Raw genomic sequence first — 14,396 nt, 5'->3', positions numbered from 1 at the left:
TCCTGCCTCCTGTGGGTCCCCTGCCTCCACCGCTGTTCCTGAGCACATCTGCTCCCAGCCACTCACGCCTGGCAGGAGAGCTGCAGGCCCCCTGAGCAGGGCTAGGTGAGGGAGAGGGTCCTGCCACCTCAGCTGCAAGTGCGGCTTCCAGTGCTGCAGGTCCCATCTCCTGCGACTTTGAAGCAGTCGCTGCATGCCTCCGTCTGAAGTGAAGCTCCTGCCCTTCGCGAGATGGCTGCGAGCTCCTTGGTGGAGCTGGGACCACCTGCGCTTGGTGCAGACCTGCGTGCGCCCCTGCCACGAGGCTGCGCCCTGCCCGCAGCGGGCAGGGATTGCGACCTGCTGCTTATGGGCGGTGGGAGCTGGGCCGGGACCAGGGAACTGCCTTTGCAGGACATGGGACAGGACAATCCTCCCAGCTAGGTGGAGGAGCATGCACAGGGCTGATGGGGGGGCCAGGCAGGGCCATCCTGGACGCCTCAAGTCCCTGGGCAGACTGCAGAGCGGAGAGGTGACCTAGAGCAGGGACTTGCCCGGAGCCCCATGGTTCCCTGTTGTTCTGGGCATCTTGTGGCCTAGCAAAGCTCACGTGTGCCATAGCTGCTGCACGGTTGTGGGGAGGCAGAGCCAATGCGGAGCACACTGTGATGGCAGCAAGGCGAGAGGCCGGTTCTGGGGGCTCAGAGAAAGAAAGGGGTTGTGCTGCCGTCCATGCGCAGAGCCGGGGTGGTGCACATGGCATGCTGCCCAGGACCCAAGTTCACGGGCCTCAGTGGCCGTGGTGTCATATGTCCAGAGCCACCTGCGCTCAAAATAAGAAAGATGCAGCAGGCAGCAGTGCAGACACTGAAGTGCTTGAGCATCCGTTTGGTTCTGGGAGATCGGGGTGAGGAAGTAGGTCGTCTTCTTGATAAGGAAAATGAAACCCTGTGCGTGAGTCACAGCGGGGCAGGGGGTGCTAGAGCTGCTAGGAGGGGTGCGAGGGCGTAGGGAGAGCCCCTTCTCTGCAGCACTCCCAGGCACGCGTTCATTCATGCGTTCGCTGGCTCGCGCTTGTCAGTGCACGCTCCGCTGCCTGCCACGGCCCCGTGATCGCTGCGTGTGTGGCAGGATGCTCTGCTGAAAAAGCCCAGCGCTGTCTCCTGGGAGACTCAGTCACCCCGTAGGAAATGCAGAGCAGCATGCCGTGGTGGGGGCCTTTGTGTCCCCTTCTTTAGGATTGCCTTCGGGTTGGGGACCAGGGCTTTCTCTGGGGTGTCTGCTCCAGCCTTGTTTGCAGAGCACAGCCCATGGCCAGGGGCGCAGAGCGTGCGCTGTGGGGGGTGGTGATGTGGCCTGCCCACACGCCACCTCCCCGCTCCCTGCAGGAGCAACCTCGGAGCTCCCCTCAGCTCAGACCCCCTTCCTGGCAGCGCGGGGTGGGGGGGCAGAGCCCGTGGGCTGGGGGCCGAGCAGAGTTCCCCAGGGAGCCTGAAGGTCTGCCTGAGGGCTGCAGCGTCCGGGGGTGGCTCTAGCAGCGTGAGCGCTTAGCAGGGAAGCCCGCTCTGGGCCAAGGCATGTGACAGCCATGCAAACCTCAGGGAGATGGGGAGGATTTCACAGAGTGGAAAGCCCAGCTTCCTCTGCGGTGAAGGAGAGTTCCTCTTGCTTTCTTCTCGTCACCATTCAGCAGGCTGGCTGCAGGCAGCTGCAGGAGGAGCAATGTCTGCTCTCTGGGGAAGGGTCTGCCAGCTCTGAGCCAAGACTTCCCCAGGCTGGCTGAGCCGAACGCGGGTGCAAGGGCGGCTTTCCGCTTGGGTTAGCAGCTGCTGTAAAGCTGGGGTAGGAGGTGCTGCAGTCAGTGGAAGAGGCCCTGTAAAGCAGGGAGCTAACGTAGGTCTGGATTGCCTCCGAACGCAGCAGAGCCTTCTGAGGCACTGGTGAAGGGAAGTCTGAACAAGGCGCTCTTACGAGCCCTGTGGCCTCCATGTGCAAACAGCAACACTTGTCAGAAGGGTGCCATCAACCCACATAGAGCTCTCTGATAAGTTTCCCTTGCAAAAGTGACACGACTGCAGACAACTGCTTACAAGCACTGTACACAAGAAGATGGTCTTTTGTTTAACTGTTTATTACAGCTCACATCAAAACTTTCTAAAAGTTTACCAACATACCGGTACTAAAAACTATAGTAACTAGAGATGTGTAATCTGTTCACTCTTATTTTGCATGCAGATTTTCTTTTTACATTGTGAACACTGTGGGAATTTTACACTCTGTTCATTTCTTCAGTAGCATTTTTGTGGGGGAATAAAGCTACCATCAGAACCGGGGCTGGGAGGTGTTTACAATGCATCTGCAATGGGTTTGCACACCGGTACAACCGTGGAGATAGCAAGGGCAGGCTTCAGAGAGCTGCTCTTCCTCTACTGCGCATACGTGCTTGGACAACTACGGTCGCCATTACCTGCAGGTTTCAGCTTTGAAGATGCAGCACTGCAGGAAATGGTGGACTGCTCTTTGTATAAAAGCCTTATGCTTGGGGAGTTTTCTCCTCGAGTCACAATTTGAGAACAAGCTATTGAGATCTCTGCCTGAGCTGGACTGATGTAATGTGACCCCTTCCATAATGACTGGTCTTTTTAGCAGGGCCCTTGGGTACGGTGAAGTTCAGCTGCAACCGAGCCCTTTGTTAGTGGGTTGAACTTCAGAAGTGGCTTTCGCACAAAATTCCTGCTGCAGCAGGAGAACTGATGTTGTTCCGACTTCACTTAAAAAGTGAGGTGAATGGTAGAGTGGATTTTAAAGTGTGCTTGTGATTAAGGTTGTGCTCCTGTGGCAGTTGGTACGTATGGCTCTCATACAGTTCAGGCCACAGCACTGCTTAGCTGGCGAGGGAGATGCAATGGAGCAACGCTGTGTATGCGTTGCAATGTTATACTATGACAAAACCCACTGGGAAGCAGCAGGCTGCCTGAGTATGCTAGGGCTGCCCTGTACGCCAGCTTGTGGTGCAATCATTAATGACGGTGAAAGCCGCCACTCTTAGTTTGGGCCAAATTGTTATCAAGCAGCCCTGATCCGAGCAGTTGCTGGATACTCGTGGTTCAGAGCAAGATCAGTGCCCAGGTTTGTTCTGTGTGAAAACTAGATGTGCTAAACCTCTGAAAGACCCATAGGTGCAGGTGGAGCAAAAATATCAGAAAGAACAGTGCGAAGCAAAACGCTATGGTCCCTTTCAGCCCGCTAAAACCAAACAGAAATTATGCAAATGAGCTCTTTTCCTTACTTGGGGGCAGTGGCTCTCCTTGCTCTCAGAACCCACAAATTGCTGTACAGCTAGCTGCAAAAAAAAAAGTTACACCTTCAGCCTCACACAGCTGTGTGGTTCATCTCCCCCGTGCCCAGTCACTATACAGAAGCCGTCTCTACAGACAGCTTTCTTCCTTAAAGGAAAGCTTTTGCATAGTCAGGCATTCAGTTCGGCAGTCACTTGCTGGCACTCTTAACAGCAGTAAAACAGATCAAATGAGCTGGAAAGGATGCGGCTGGTGTCAGGAAGGGAATCTGTGACAGTCAAATCTTTCAGTCTGTGGCAGGACCTCCTGGCACGAGCCATCTTGGGAAGATCAACTTGCCGTGGCTGGCCAGGGCTACGTTGTGCAGCAGGAGGAGTAATATTGCAGCCAGAGACTGTCCAGCACCATGTGCGCCTGCTATTGGAGCGAGCTCTGCATCCCCCGGCGGTCCTACCTGTATCTCTCGTTCCAGTTGCCGTGGCCAGTGAGTCCCACTGCTTCCTTCGGGCATGTCTCTACCAACCTGTACCGGTGAAATGGAGACCTGCTTAGCTTTCATCCTCAGTCCTCGCTCGCTGACACAACTCCACTTTTACTTGGCTGCACTTTTTTCCTTGCCCCTGGCACCCCAGTCTTGTGCCTGACTCCATGTGCAGGACACCTGCAGTCAGTTTTTCGAGGGAGAGGTGGAAACGTCGGGTTCATCCCACTCGGGTTCATCCGGCCCCACCAGAGTGACCATCAGCCAGCCAGTGTTCACCAACAGCTGCCAGGCAGATTTCTACAGGTATGAGAACCAGGAGGAGCCAGGGAAGGTATCTGGTGGGATTTGGGTGTTCGGTGGCTATTGGACCTCAGTTTCCTGAGGAGTGAAGGAAGTGGTGAGGACACTTGTGAAACTTGGGACTGAGGCCACAGCACGTGTGCCACTGTGAAGGCAAGCCCCAGACCGGTTCTGCCCTGCAGGCAGCCTTTCCCAGCTAGAAAGTGGAGATAGAGGTGGTGTTGTCAGACTCAATCCCGCTGCCCTTCCTCGTCACCTCCAGGATCTCCTGCAGGGTCTCCTGGCTTATGCAGCCGAGCTCCTGCAGGATTCGGAAGAAGTCGTTACGGAACTTGACTCCAATGAAGGCGTAGAGGATGGGGTTGAGGCAGCAGTGTGTGAAGCCGATGGCCTCTGTCACCATGATGGCCGTGTCCAGCTGGTCTTCTAGGAGGCAGTTCTTGGTGAAGGCTTCTAGCTTGGTAAGTGTGTTCAGGAAGATGACAATGTGGTATGGGCTCCAGCAGAGCAGGAAGACGCCTGTGACCAGGATGGCCACACGGACAGCTTTTTGCCTCTGCAGGCGCTGGGACTGACACAGAGCCCGGACAATGGCCGTGTAGCAGTAACACATCACTAGCAGGGGCACAAAGAAGCCCACGGTGTGGTAGAGGAAGCGGGTCGCCAGCCAGGCATTGTTGCCATCGATCCCAACCTCTGGAAAATAGCAAATGCTGCGGTTGCTGTCATCTGTCCAGACTTCCATGAAGATGAGATCAGGTAAGGTCAAAAGCAGTGAGCAGAGCCAGACAGCTGTGCAGGTGAGGTGGATGGAGCGAGCTCTGCGTTTGCGGTAGGTGTGGATTGCATAGACGATGGCCAGGTAGCGGTCCACCGCAATGCACCCCAGCAGCATGCTACTGCAGTAGAAATTGATCTTGTGGACAGCACTGAGGATCTTGCAGAGGAACTTCCCAAATACCCACCCAGCCAAGCTCTCCACCACGCTGAAGGGGAAGGTTAGCAACAGTGCCAGGTTGGCCAGGGTGAGGTGGAAAAGGAAGTTTTCAGTGGTAGTGCGAGACCGCTTGAACCGCTCTAAAATGACCAGGACCAGGGCATTGCCCACAGTCCCCAACACGAACATCAGCAGATAGATGAGGGGCATGAAGACCTTTCTGAAGGGGTCTCTCTGGTTGCCAACCACAGATGAGGCTGGGTTGAAGCAAAAGTAGCCTTCCAAAGAAGGGGTGGTGTTCTCGTCTTCGTAGTAACCGCTCAGCTCCATCTGGCTCTGGGGAACAGAGAGAGTCTGGTTACTGGAGGGGAGTTTCCGAACACGAGAACCCAGTCCCTCAGCCACACCTGGCAGACCTGGAGTGGAGCATCCCCACGTCCCACAGCCCACCTGTGTCAGGAGGAGGTGCTGCCTGTCTGCAGCCTGACGACCTGGAAGGCCCCTCGGGTGCCAGGAGGTGCAGCAGCACAGGGAGAAGGTTGTCCTATCTCCAATTGCGAGGGCTGCTCACTCTGTAATCTTTAACTAGCGTATTTGGGGATGTTCTGGTGTCCAGACAAATGACCAGTTTCATCTTCTGGTTCTTGTTGAATTACCTGCTGGTGGCTTTTGCTTTCTCACACAGCATGGAACCCTCCTCTACCAGCTTTCCCAATTTTTCCACCCATTTCTGACACCAACTGTCCCTGTGTTGTCTGCTGTTAGGTATGAAGGTGGTGGGATTCACCACACAGCACATCTGTACCTCAACTTATGTGCACTGATCCTGTCCCTTTCTGCCTCTTCTCCTCAGAGACCTCAGAGCTGCCCAGGGCAGAGCAAGGTGAGGTGGGGACAGCAGCAGCTGTGCTTGGGATCACTTTCCATGCACTCAGAGAAAGGTGTGGGGCAGGTGTTCAAGCACAACTGACCGGAGGAATGCCTCTGAGGCACCACCATGCCAGAGCTATGGGGATGGATGCTGGAGAGAGAAATCTGTTCTGTTGGTAAACCTTGCGGTTCTGAATTAATTGCAGTCAGAGCAGAAAAGGGAATCTGAAAACACCACTCAGACCCCAGGCTGATACCCGGTAAAGAAAGTGTGATAGAGGCACCACAGGTGTGATTCGTCCTTGGCCTGCTGTAGCTCCTGGCCAGGTGAGCAGCCTATATTTGGGCTGAGACTGCAGGCAAGTCCTGAGTGCCAGGAAGCTGGAGCCGTGCTCGGGACGAGCCCCCTGGACGGTGGGCATGCTCTGGCTGGCCTCAGGCACCTGGCAGAAGCTGGGCATTCACAAAGAGCTCGGATGCAGACAAGCGCAAAAAGAGAGTGGCACAGGAGGCTCGTGGCAAGCTGAGAAATCAGTGACGACTGGGAAGAGCTCGGCAGCAGTTACCCCGAGCTCCCCCACCCACACCCTCTCTGGAGACCAGTGCTGAGACTTCAGTGTCAACCACAGCGGAAGTCTCTGCTCGCTGCTTTCATACCTTTCACTGCCAGCTGTAGCCGTTTGCACCTGCTGCTCCTTCCCTTGTCAGCCGAAGTTCCCATCTAAAAATACTAGCCCTGTTTTAAACAGTTTTAGAGCTAATTTTTGGGGTTTTTGCTCCCCCCATGTGCTGCTAAGCCAAATGACCATGACCAGCCTTGAGTTCTGCATTGTGCCTAGCTACAGAAGGGTGATTTATGTTTCTCCCCTCTCGGGCAGCCTTCCCTGGGCGACGCACTGGGTGCCTCCACACACGACTGTCTGGGGTAAGGAGGTGACTTCGCAGCGGCAGCACTCATCTCAAACTGCTGTGCTGCTGAAACCATCTGCATGGCTCCAATGGGAGCCCGGGCATGTTGATGGGGAAAAAGTGTACGGAGCATTATCGAATGTGTGGAGCAGGCAGCTGGCACAGGTGGTCCCCGAGCAGTGGACAGCAGGAGGGCAAACGAGCCCTTGGGGAAAGCGCGGAGTAAGCTTGCCCAGCTCTTGTGCTCTTCCCTGGGCCTCTACCTTTGGCTACTGCCACAAAGAGCGTTGAGCCAGACAGACTTTGGTCTGACCCAAGTTACTCTTGGTCTTGCCACAGTCGCATTCCCCACTGGCTCTGTACCCAGCAGTGCTGCCGCTGTGCTGTGATGCCACGGTGCTTCCTCCCGAATGGGCAAGAGCCAGTCCTCTTGGGGGCCAGAAGTCCTCCTCCCTGCCCAAAACCTCAAATGCACGCGACTGTCTTCCGCTTACATAATGGTGGGGCTGCAAGCCTTTGGTGAGAAGCATTCATATTCCCAAAGAACAATTATTTTTCCTGTTTAGGGTATGATCCTGGAGATTGGAGATTACTGCTAAAGACAAAAGCCTTTAAAAATCCCTCCCAGTTTGTTTTCTCCCTGCCCAGTCCATACCTGGACCCTGTGTCAGGGGATTACCAACATGCACAGAAACCTGTGATGTGTTGGCCAGGGCCAGATCCTTCAATCTCCCCCCAAAAAACAAAACCAAAACAAAATCCTTTGCAACTTGGTACAGCGACCAAACCAGGCTGCTCAGGACGCATGGGTGACCATGCTGAAAACTCCAAAGAGAACATGTGTTGGAATGGGAAACTTCACTGGGGAGAGCTTGGAGGGTTCCACCTTTAAAGGGAAAAAGGAAAACATGGCAAATGGACAGGTTTGCTGGCTGGCGTGTCGGAGCGCTGCCTGGAGCCACACCAGCGCCATCGATGACGGCGGATGGGCAGCCTGCGCGGTGTTCAACAGCTTTGGCTGCTGAACGGTTTCCAGCATCACCTTGCATTCAGAGCTGGAGGTGCGGAGGCTGAGTGCTACTATCAGACACCATCTGATTGTTGATAAGACGGCAGGTAGGGCTCTTACTGTAAGCCACTCGCCGCGGGCAGGGGAAGCGTGCGCTGAGCTGTGTCTCAGGCGTCCTCTCATGTGCATCTCTGAGCAGAGCAGCGAGTGTGGGTGGGAGCGGACAGAGATGAGTTGGAGACAAATAGAAGAGGATGAAAAGTCAGAGTCCGGGCTGAGACAGGAAGGGCAGGGACCAGAGCCGCAGGAGATGCGCTGAATGCCACAAGCCGAGGCTTTTGGGGACTCTACTGCGATTCCTGTTTCTAGGACTGGAAGCAGGTGACTGCCTGATCTGGGATGGGAGAAGTCAACAGTGTGCGCACAGGGAGACCTTTGTAGAGGTCTCCTGCAATACAATTGCAGCCAGATTTGGGGGTGGGCAATTAAGGGGTGTCTTTTTCTGTAACTGAGCAGTCAAGTGCATGCCTGGGAAGCCCATTCCTGTGTGCCTTTTGTTCAGGGATCCCTTTTCCCCTCTAACCCACATCTCAGAGTTATTCTGGTCTCCACATGTCAGCTGCTTTTCTCAGTTCCCTACAACTGCCAGCGATCAAAACATTTGGCTGCAGAAGAGAAGCAGCTTGTGCACTATTAGGGATTTTCCACGTGAGTCATTCCCTTCTAGCCCATGCCAGGGCTGGGAGAAGCACATTTCATTCCCAAAGCTTTAAAACTGAAATTGCCCATATCAGTGCAAGTTACTGACAGAGCTTCTGCTCATCCTCTCTCCGGGTGCTGAACTAGGGAAACCCATGAATAAGAGCAAAGCCTGTGGAAATGCCACGTTACTGTAGTGGAGCTGCCTTTACGGCTCTTGAGTCACATTGGTCCCATTACAATGAAAACTGGCCTGCAGCACTTCAGGAGACCTGGTGGAGATCTCGGTGGTCTTTCTGCAACTGTGTTTTTGTTTCTCTAGTCTGCAGCTGAGGAAGGTTAAGTGGGCAAAGCTTTCTTGCTATGGAGAAATGGAGTTACTGTTTTGGGCCCATTACTTTGCCACAAGGTTACAGAGACGAGTGGTCTCCTAAGGTGTCAAAGTTTAGGTGAGGCCCTCGCTGCACTCAGTGGGCAATACTGAGATAAATGCCCTTTTGGTGCAAATGTTCTCATCATTTTTACTTCTACGCTTGCTCAATCGGTCAAGCGATCCTCGCTGGTGAGTGCACAGGGTGAAGTTTGTCACTGCTTTGACAGGACACCGCTGAGGCCTTTTTTGAAAATCTCTGTGGGCAGGTTGCTGCGACAAGCGGCAAGTATAAGTAAAGCAACATATGGCACCACCAAAGCAAATGTGGCATTGCTTGTGTGCGATCTGTGGCCTGTTCTAGGGAGGGAGCCAAACCTGGGAAGCTCCCAGGAGACAGAGGTGGGAAATGTGCGTCACAAACTCCCAACTGTGGGAAGTCTGAGAAAAGGTACAAAACTGTTCTTGCTGTGGCACCTGACTGTTGGCACTCAGCCCCAATGTTAGCCGAGTTCCCCCCACCCCTCCCACGGGGTCTCCTTATAATTTAAAATAATTCACAGTGGAGGTAAAATTGCTAAGCTAAGGTTCTGGAAAGTATTGCATACAAAGAACAAATCCCAGTGCTGCTTAATCCCCCTTGCAATAAAAACAATGCAGTTTTGCCACAAGCAGCCGCTTGCTGATAGCACGTGACATGCTGCGGGCAGGCGGACGGCACGCTTCAACTTTGCTGGTTTTCTGGTCGTGGGACAGATTTCCAATGGAGAGTTCAGCTGGAGGAATGAACCAGCATGGAGATGAAAAAGGTTTGAGTTTGGTTTTAACCTCTCAGCAAGCATTAGTGCTGCCACTGAACTTCAGCAGAGGTCAGTGAGAGAAGTGTCTTCTGCAAAAAAGTTCTAAAGGAACGACCACCACTCACAAACAATTTTTATACTGGATGAATCAGAAAAAATAAGGAGGGTAGGGCTTTCCCCCATCTCCTCTCTTCCCTGGTGTACGGGACAAAGGAGGGACAGAAAAATTGGTAAAAATTAAATCCAGCATTTCTCTCTTTAGAGAAACTAAACAACCCCTGAGGTAGGCTGCAGAGAGCCACTGTATTATAAAACAAATGCTGAGCTTCAACATTTGAAAACCAGGCAAATGATACCGCTGCTGTGGACTTCTTGGATAGCACAACGTACTCTAAAAGGTGCAGCTGCCATCTTTCACTTGCAGACGCAGGGGAGAGAACTACGGGGCAGAATACACACTGACATCACTCCCTATTAGAAGAAGTACTTGCAATTCATCTTCCCCTTTTAAAAATTCCCCTCTTGTAAATATAATGCATATTGCCCTTTCAGCAGAGTCTACGGCAGCCTCTTCGTGGAGAAGGCAAGCAGGGGTAGGAGCGTGTGTGATCGTATCAAGGGTTTTCACAGGTGGCGAGACAGCATTGGGTTTGCTTGGGTATTCCTGTTATGTAAAGCTACTAGATGAGATTTCCAGGGCTTTGCACGCTGTGTGCACAGTCATTTATACCACCAAAGGCTGGTGCAAAAGGTCCCTGACTCAGAACAAGTGTTTTACACCCACGTTGAGTCAATGGCTGCGCAGAGAGCAGGGCAGCAGGGAGTAGAGACTGGGACAGGCTGGCAGCGCGGGATGGGGCTGCGGGAGCAGCCTGGCTCTCCCAGTGAGCCACCTGGCCCTTCAGCAGCGACTGTGGTCTTGGTCCCCGTGCAAGGACAGTGCTCGGGCTCAGCGCTCGCCAGAACATCAGTGCACGAGGTCCTGGTAGTTAAGCAGCTGTCCCCAAGGGAATACCTGGCACCATTGGATCACAACGGCTACAGCCATGTTACGCTGGCTCTCCGCAAGCACGGCGCTGTCACCTGCAGTCCCCTTGTTGGTCAAGTCTGGACTTAAGGGATGTGAGGGCTGATTGTGCTGGCATAAGAAATCGCTCAAGCTCTCCCTCAGCCAACCGGAGGGTGAGAAGACGGACAGATAGAAACCAGGTCTTTCAGCCCACCCCAGCTCTACCTGCTCTCCCCATTAGCAAGCAAATCCAGGCCTGACTCACCAAGTCATAGGTCTCTGATGAGTAGCTGACAGGGCCCATGGTTTCAGGGGCAGGATCCGTCTCTCCTCCAGCAGTTTCAGCAGAAGTTCTTTTTTGGGGTGGAGTTATTCATTTAAGTGAGTAGGGAGGGACCCATCATGTAACAATAGAGTATTTGCAAGGCAAATGAGCTCCAGGCATAGAGTGCCCTAGTTGATGTAAAGATTAGCATCTAGCTTTATCGTCTTATTTTTTAGTGCTGTAAGTTGATTTTTAAAGTACGGTTTGAAAAATCCACATTCCTTTGGTCTGTACCAGAGAAGATCCAGAATGTCTATAGGTCTTCCCTGGAAACCTCCAGGGCTCTTGCCTGCAGCCACCTTTGTCCCAGGTGGTCTGAAAGGCTTTGGAAAGCTCTGTGCCAAGGGACACCATTACCAGAAATCTCCCCGGATCCGGGTGCCTCTCTGGAGCTGTACAAGACTATGAAGACACCTGAGATGAAATGCGTGGGTCCGGTCTGTATGATCATCGCCCTCCACCTCGAGGTCCTCCTGGCTACTTTAACCTCAGTGACCTGCGGACATCTTGTGCTCTTTCTCCTGCTGCTTCGCCCTTTGCCTTGGCTCAGGGGCATGTGCAGTGTCTTGCACGGGAAAGCACAGCCTCAGCACAATGTTGTTAGCTAGCAGAGGCTGGACCGCTGTACAACACAGAGAGGCCCCTTGATTAGACACCTTCCTGCAGTGCTTGCCTTGCCCATAACAAAGATGGGAAATTAAGATTTCCTCTGCTCACAGAAATGGGTGTTTTGTCCAGTAATGTCATAGCAACTGGTTCACGGTGTGAAAACCCCAGCCTGGGTCAGCAGGATAGGATGGCATCACAGCTGGCATTTTGGCAGAAAGCTTTTCCTCTGTGAGGAGCAGCAGCGGTTTGACAAGCACCGTGCCTGTCCTCCTCTTGTCTGGGCACAGCCGCACCAAAGCCTCCATACCAGCAAGGAGTCTGTTGGGACTCAGCCTGGTGAAGAAGGAGCTGGTGTTACTCTGATAAGCACTGTTCAATTTCATCTGCTCCTTATGCTTCTTAGCCGGAGCCTGGTGCTCCCAGCTTGACGGGGACCTGGACCTGCTGCCCTGAGGATGTTTGCTGTCCTCCCCTGCCCTGAGGACCTTCATGTGCACCTGCACGTGCCCACCTGACACACCAGCCTCTGGGCACCCCTTCTCCCAAAAGTGAGAGGATGGAGAGCAGCAAAGCCGGAGGGAGGGCATGGGGAGCTCGCGCTGTGCCTCACATCCTCTGCCTCATGGGGGGAGTACAAACTGAGCAAGCCCTGTCCCACACGGCTTGGCTGTCCCGAGGCCCTGTGCTGCCAGGGCTGTGGGGTGAGGTGAGAAGTGGGGTACTGCTGTGCCTGGGAGAGGTTAGGAAGGATGTTTTCACTCAGCTAGAACTGGAGGGTGGAGCGCTCAGCATCGGGGACTTCCTTTAAGGGCCAGCAACGAGGGCGCTGCTCCCCACAGCAGGGCACGTTTGGGACCAGCTCTGTCTGTGAGACAGCTCGTGACCTTCAACAAATGCTCCCCGTGGCCCCCCCCCCAGCCCCACCGTGAGCAAAACAGAAGTACCGTGCAAAGTAAGGTACTGCGAGTCCATGGGTGACGGCGATGCCGCAGAACCTCTTGGGTCAGAGGGACAGTCTGCAGGATGCGGCTACGGGGAACTGTCAGCTGGAAACACCTCCCAGGCTGCAAGCTCAGACGTGGCATGGGAGTGACAGGGGTTCAGGGAGCCCACTCCAAAGCAATACACGCAAATGAGTTCACTTGCAAACACATACTACACCAAGGAAATGACTGCTACCATACAGACGTGACCTACAGGATCCATGAGTTGTTGTAATGTGAAATGTGAGAAAGATGATAATGAGAGAGACGAGCATGGGAGAAAAATAAATGGGGAGAAAAGAGATTTAAATGAAAAAGAATGTCACTTCACAGGCAGGTAAGGAACTGACTGTGGAAGAAAATCTTCGCAATATAAATATTTGGGGATTGTTTGGGTGTCTGTATATGGGAATTCCTGGCTGAACTCTGATTTTCTGCCACGGGTGTACACTCTCACTGGAGATACGTTCTTGTTTTGTCAGGAACATAAAATTTTGTTAACTTGTGCAAAGTATTCTGGTAATAGGAAATTAATCAGTTTTACGTAAGGATGAAAAAATGCGCTACTTGTGTATGAAGTTGCTCTGTTCTATATAACTGTGTGCCTAACAAGCACAACTACCGACCAGTTTGACGCTGCACTGACTTTCTGGCTCTGCTTGAGAAAAGCCAGATCACTTCTGGGTCCTGAATCTTCTCACCTCTAATGTTTTCCGTTTGTCTTATTTGCTGTTACCATAACTAAAGCTTTGTGACGCATGTGCTGCCTACAGATGTTAGTCATATTTACTAATCTGTTAATTTCTGTTGTCATTTGTTCTTTTAAGGTTAGAGCATGCAATTTCCTGTACAACTCGGTGCGAAGTGCGATGCTTAGGCCTGTGAAGAGTTGAGATGAAATGCCGGTCCCCGCGCAGCAGGGCCAGAGCAGCAGCAGCAGGCACTGGAGAACAAAGGTCGTGCCCAGCGTGTGCCTCTGACTGCAGGAATGGGGGAGTTGAAGCTTCTCCAGCCATAACTGCTGTGCCCTTCCACCAACAAGCGGCACACCAAGCTGGCAGAGCAAGAAACAGGTGAGATGCAGCTTTTCTGCTCCCCTGGCATTTGAAGGCACAACGCCTGTCTTTTCAGGTTCCTTTTTCACTTGCCACACTTGGAATAGAAGCTTTAAGAAGAAAGAGGGACGCATCAGGCAGGCAAGAGGCTGACAAGGGAGCTCGGCGCCAGGGACCACCTCTCTGCCCCAGGGGACTGCAGTTCAGGACATGGCAGCAGCCCCACAGCGGAGCCACAGGTAGCCTGGGAGCGAACGGAAGAAAGAAATTAAGGACGAGGCTGTGCTGATCTCATTTCCCATGAGAGTTGGGCAGGAATATGTGAAATTATCGCAGCGGAAGGGTCACCAGGCCTGATGGAGGTGATGGGGCTGTGGCTGGCAGAGGAGGGAATGGCGTGGTGTCTTCCTCCGGCTGTGACCCGTGGACCTCTCATGGCGCTATGGGCGGGCATGCGCACCTCGTGCACCACAGTGCTGGCCCCGTGCATGTGTTTTGCCGCAGAGGGCAGGGATAAAGAGTGATCTAAAGACAGCTGTAAGATAGGGGGAACTAGGAGAAAACGGCAAGGTGAGAGGAAACAAACGGGCTTCCCCGTTTCATTGTGCCCATTTTGGAAAAAAACATTTGAACAAAAATTTATCTGCGAAGCAGTTTGGGAATTACCAGCATTTTTAGGCCGGTGTTGAAGATTACATCCCTGTTGTGCCTCAGTTCGGCAAGATCCTCGTCTAAGCCACAGCCATCCGAAAAGGAAAT

General features: G+C 53.2%; 1 protein-coding gene across 1 annotated transcript; it reads right to left on the bottom strand.

The window, feature by feature from the left end:
- Positions 1 to 2,106: 2,106 nt before the first annotated feature.
- Positions 2,107 to 12,554, bottom strand: CXCR5 (C-X-C motif chemokine receptor 5). The gene is made up of 2 exons (XM_009927127.2): positions 10,931 to 12,554; positions 2,107 to 5,335 (listed from the first exon to the last, which is right to left on the bottom strand). The coding sequence occupies exons 1-2, from the start codon at positions 10,967 to 10,969 to the stop codon at positions 4,259 to 4,261; spliced, it is 1,116 nt and encodes a 371-aa protein (XP_009925429.2). The 5' UTR covers positions 10,970 to 12,554; the 3' UTR covers positions 2,107 to 4,258.
- Between the last annotated feature and the right edge of the window lie 1,842 nt (positions 12,555 to 14,396).

This window comes from Haliaeetus albicilla, chromosome 7 (genome assembly GCF_947461875.1).
Source record: "Haliaeetus albicilla chromosome 7, bHalAlb1.1, whole genome shotgun sequence".
Taxonomy (NCBI): Eukaryota; Metazoa; Chordata; class Aves; order Accipitriformes; family Accipitridae; genus Haliaeetus; species Haliaeetus albicilla.
Note: the sequence above shows the minus strand (reverse complement) of the source record. Positions and strands in the feature narration are given on the sequence as shown.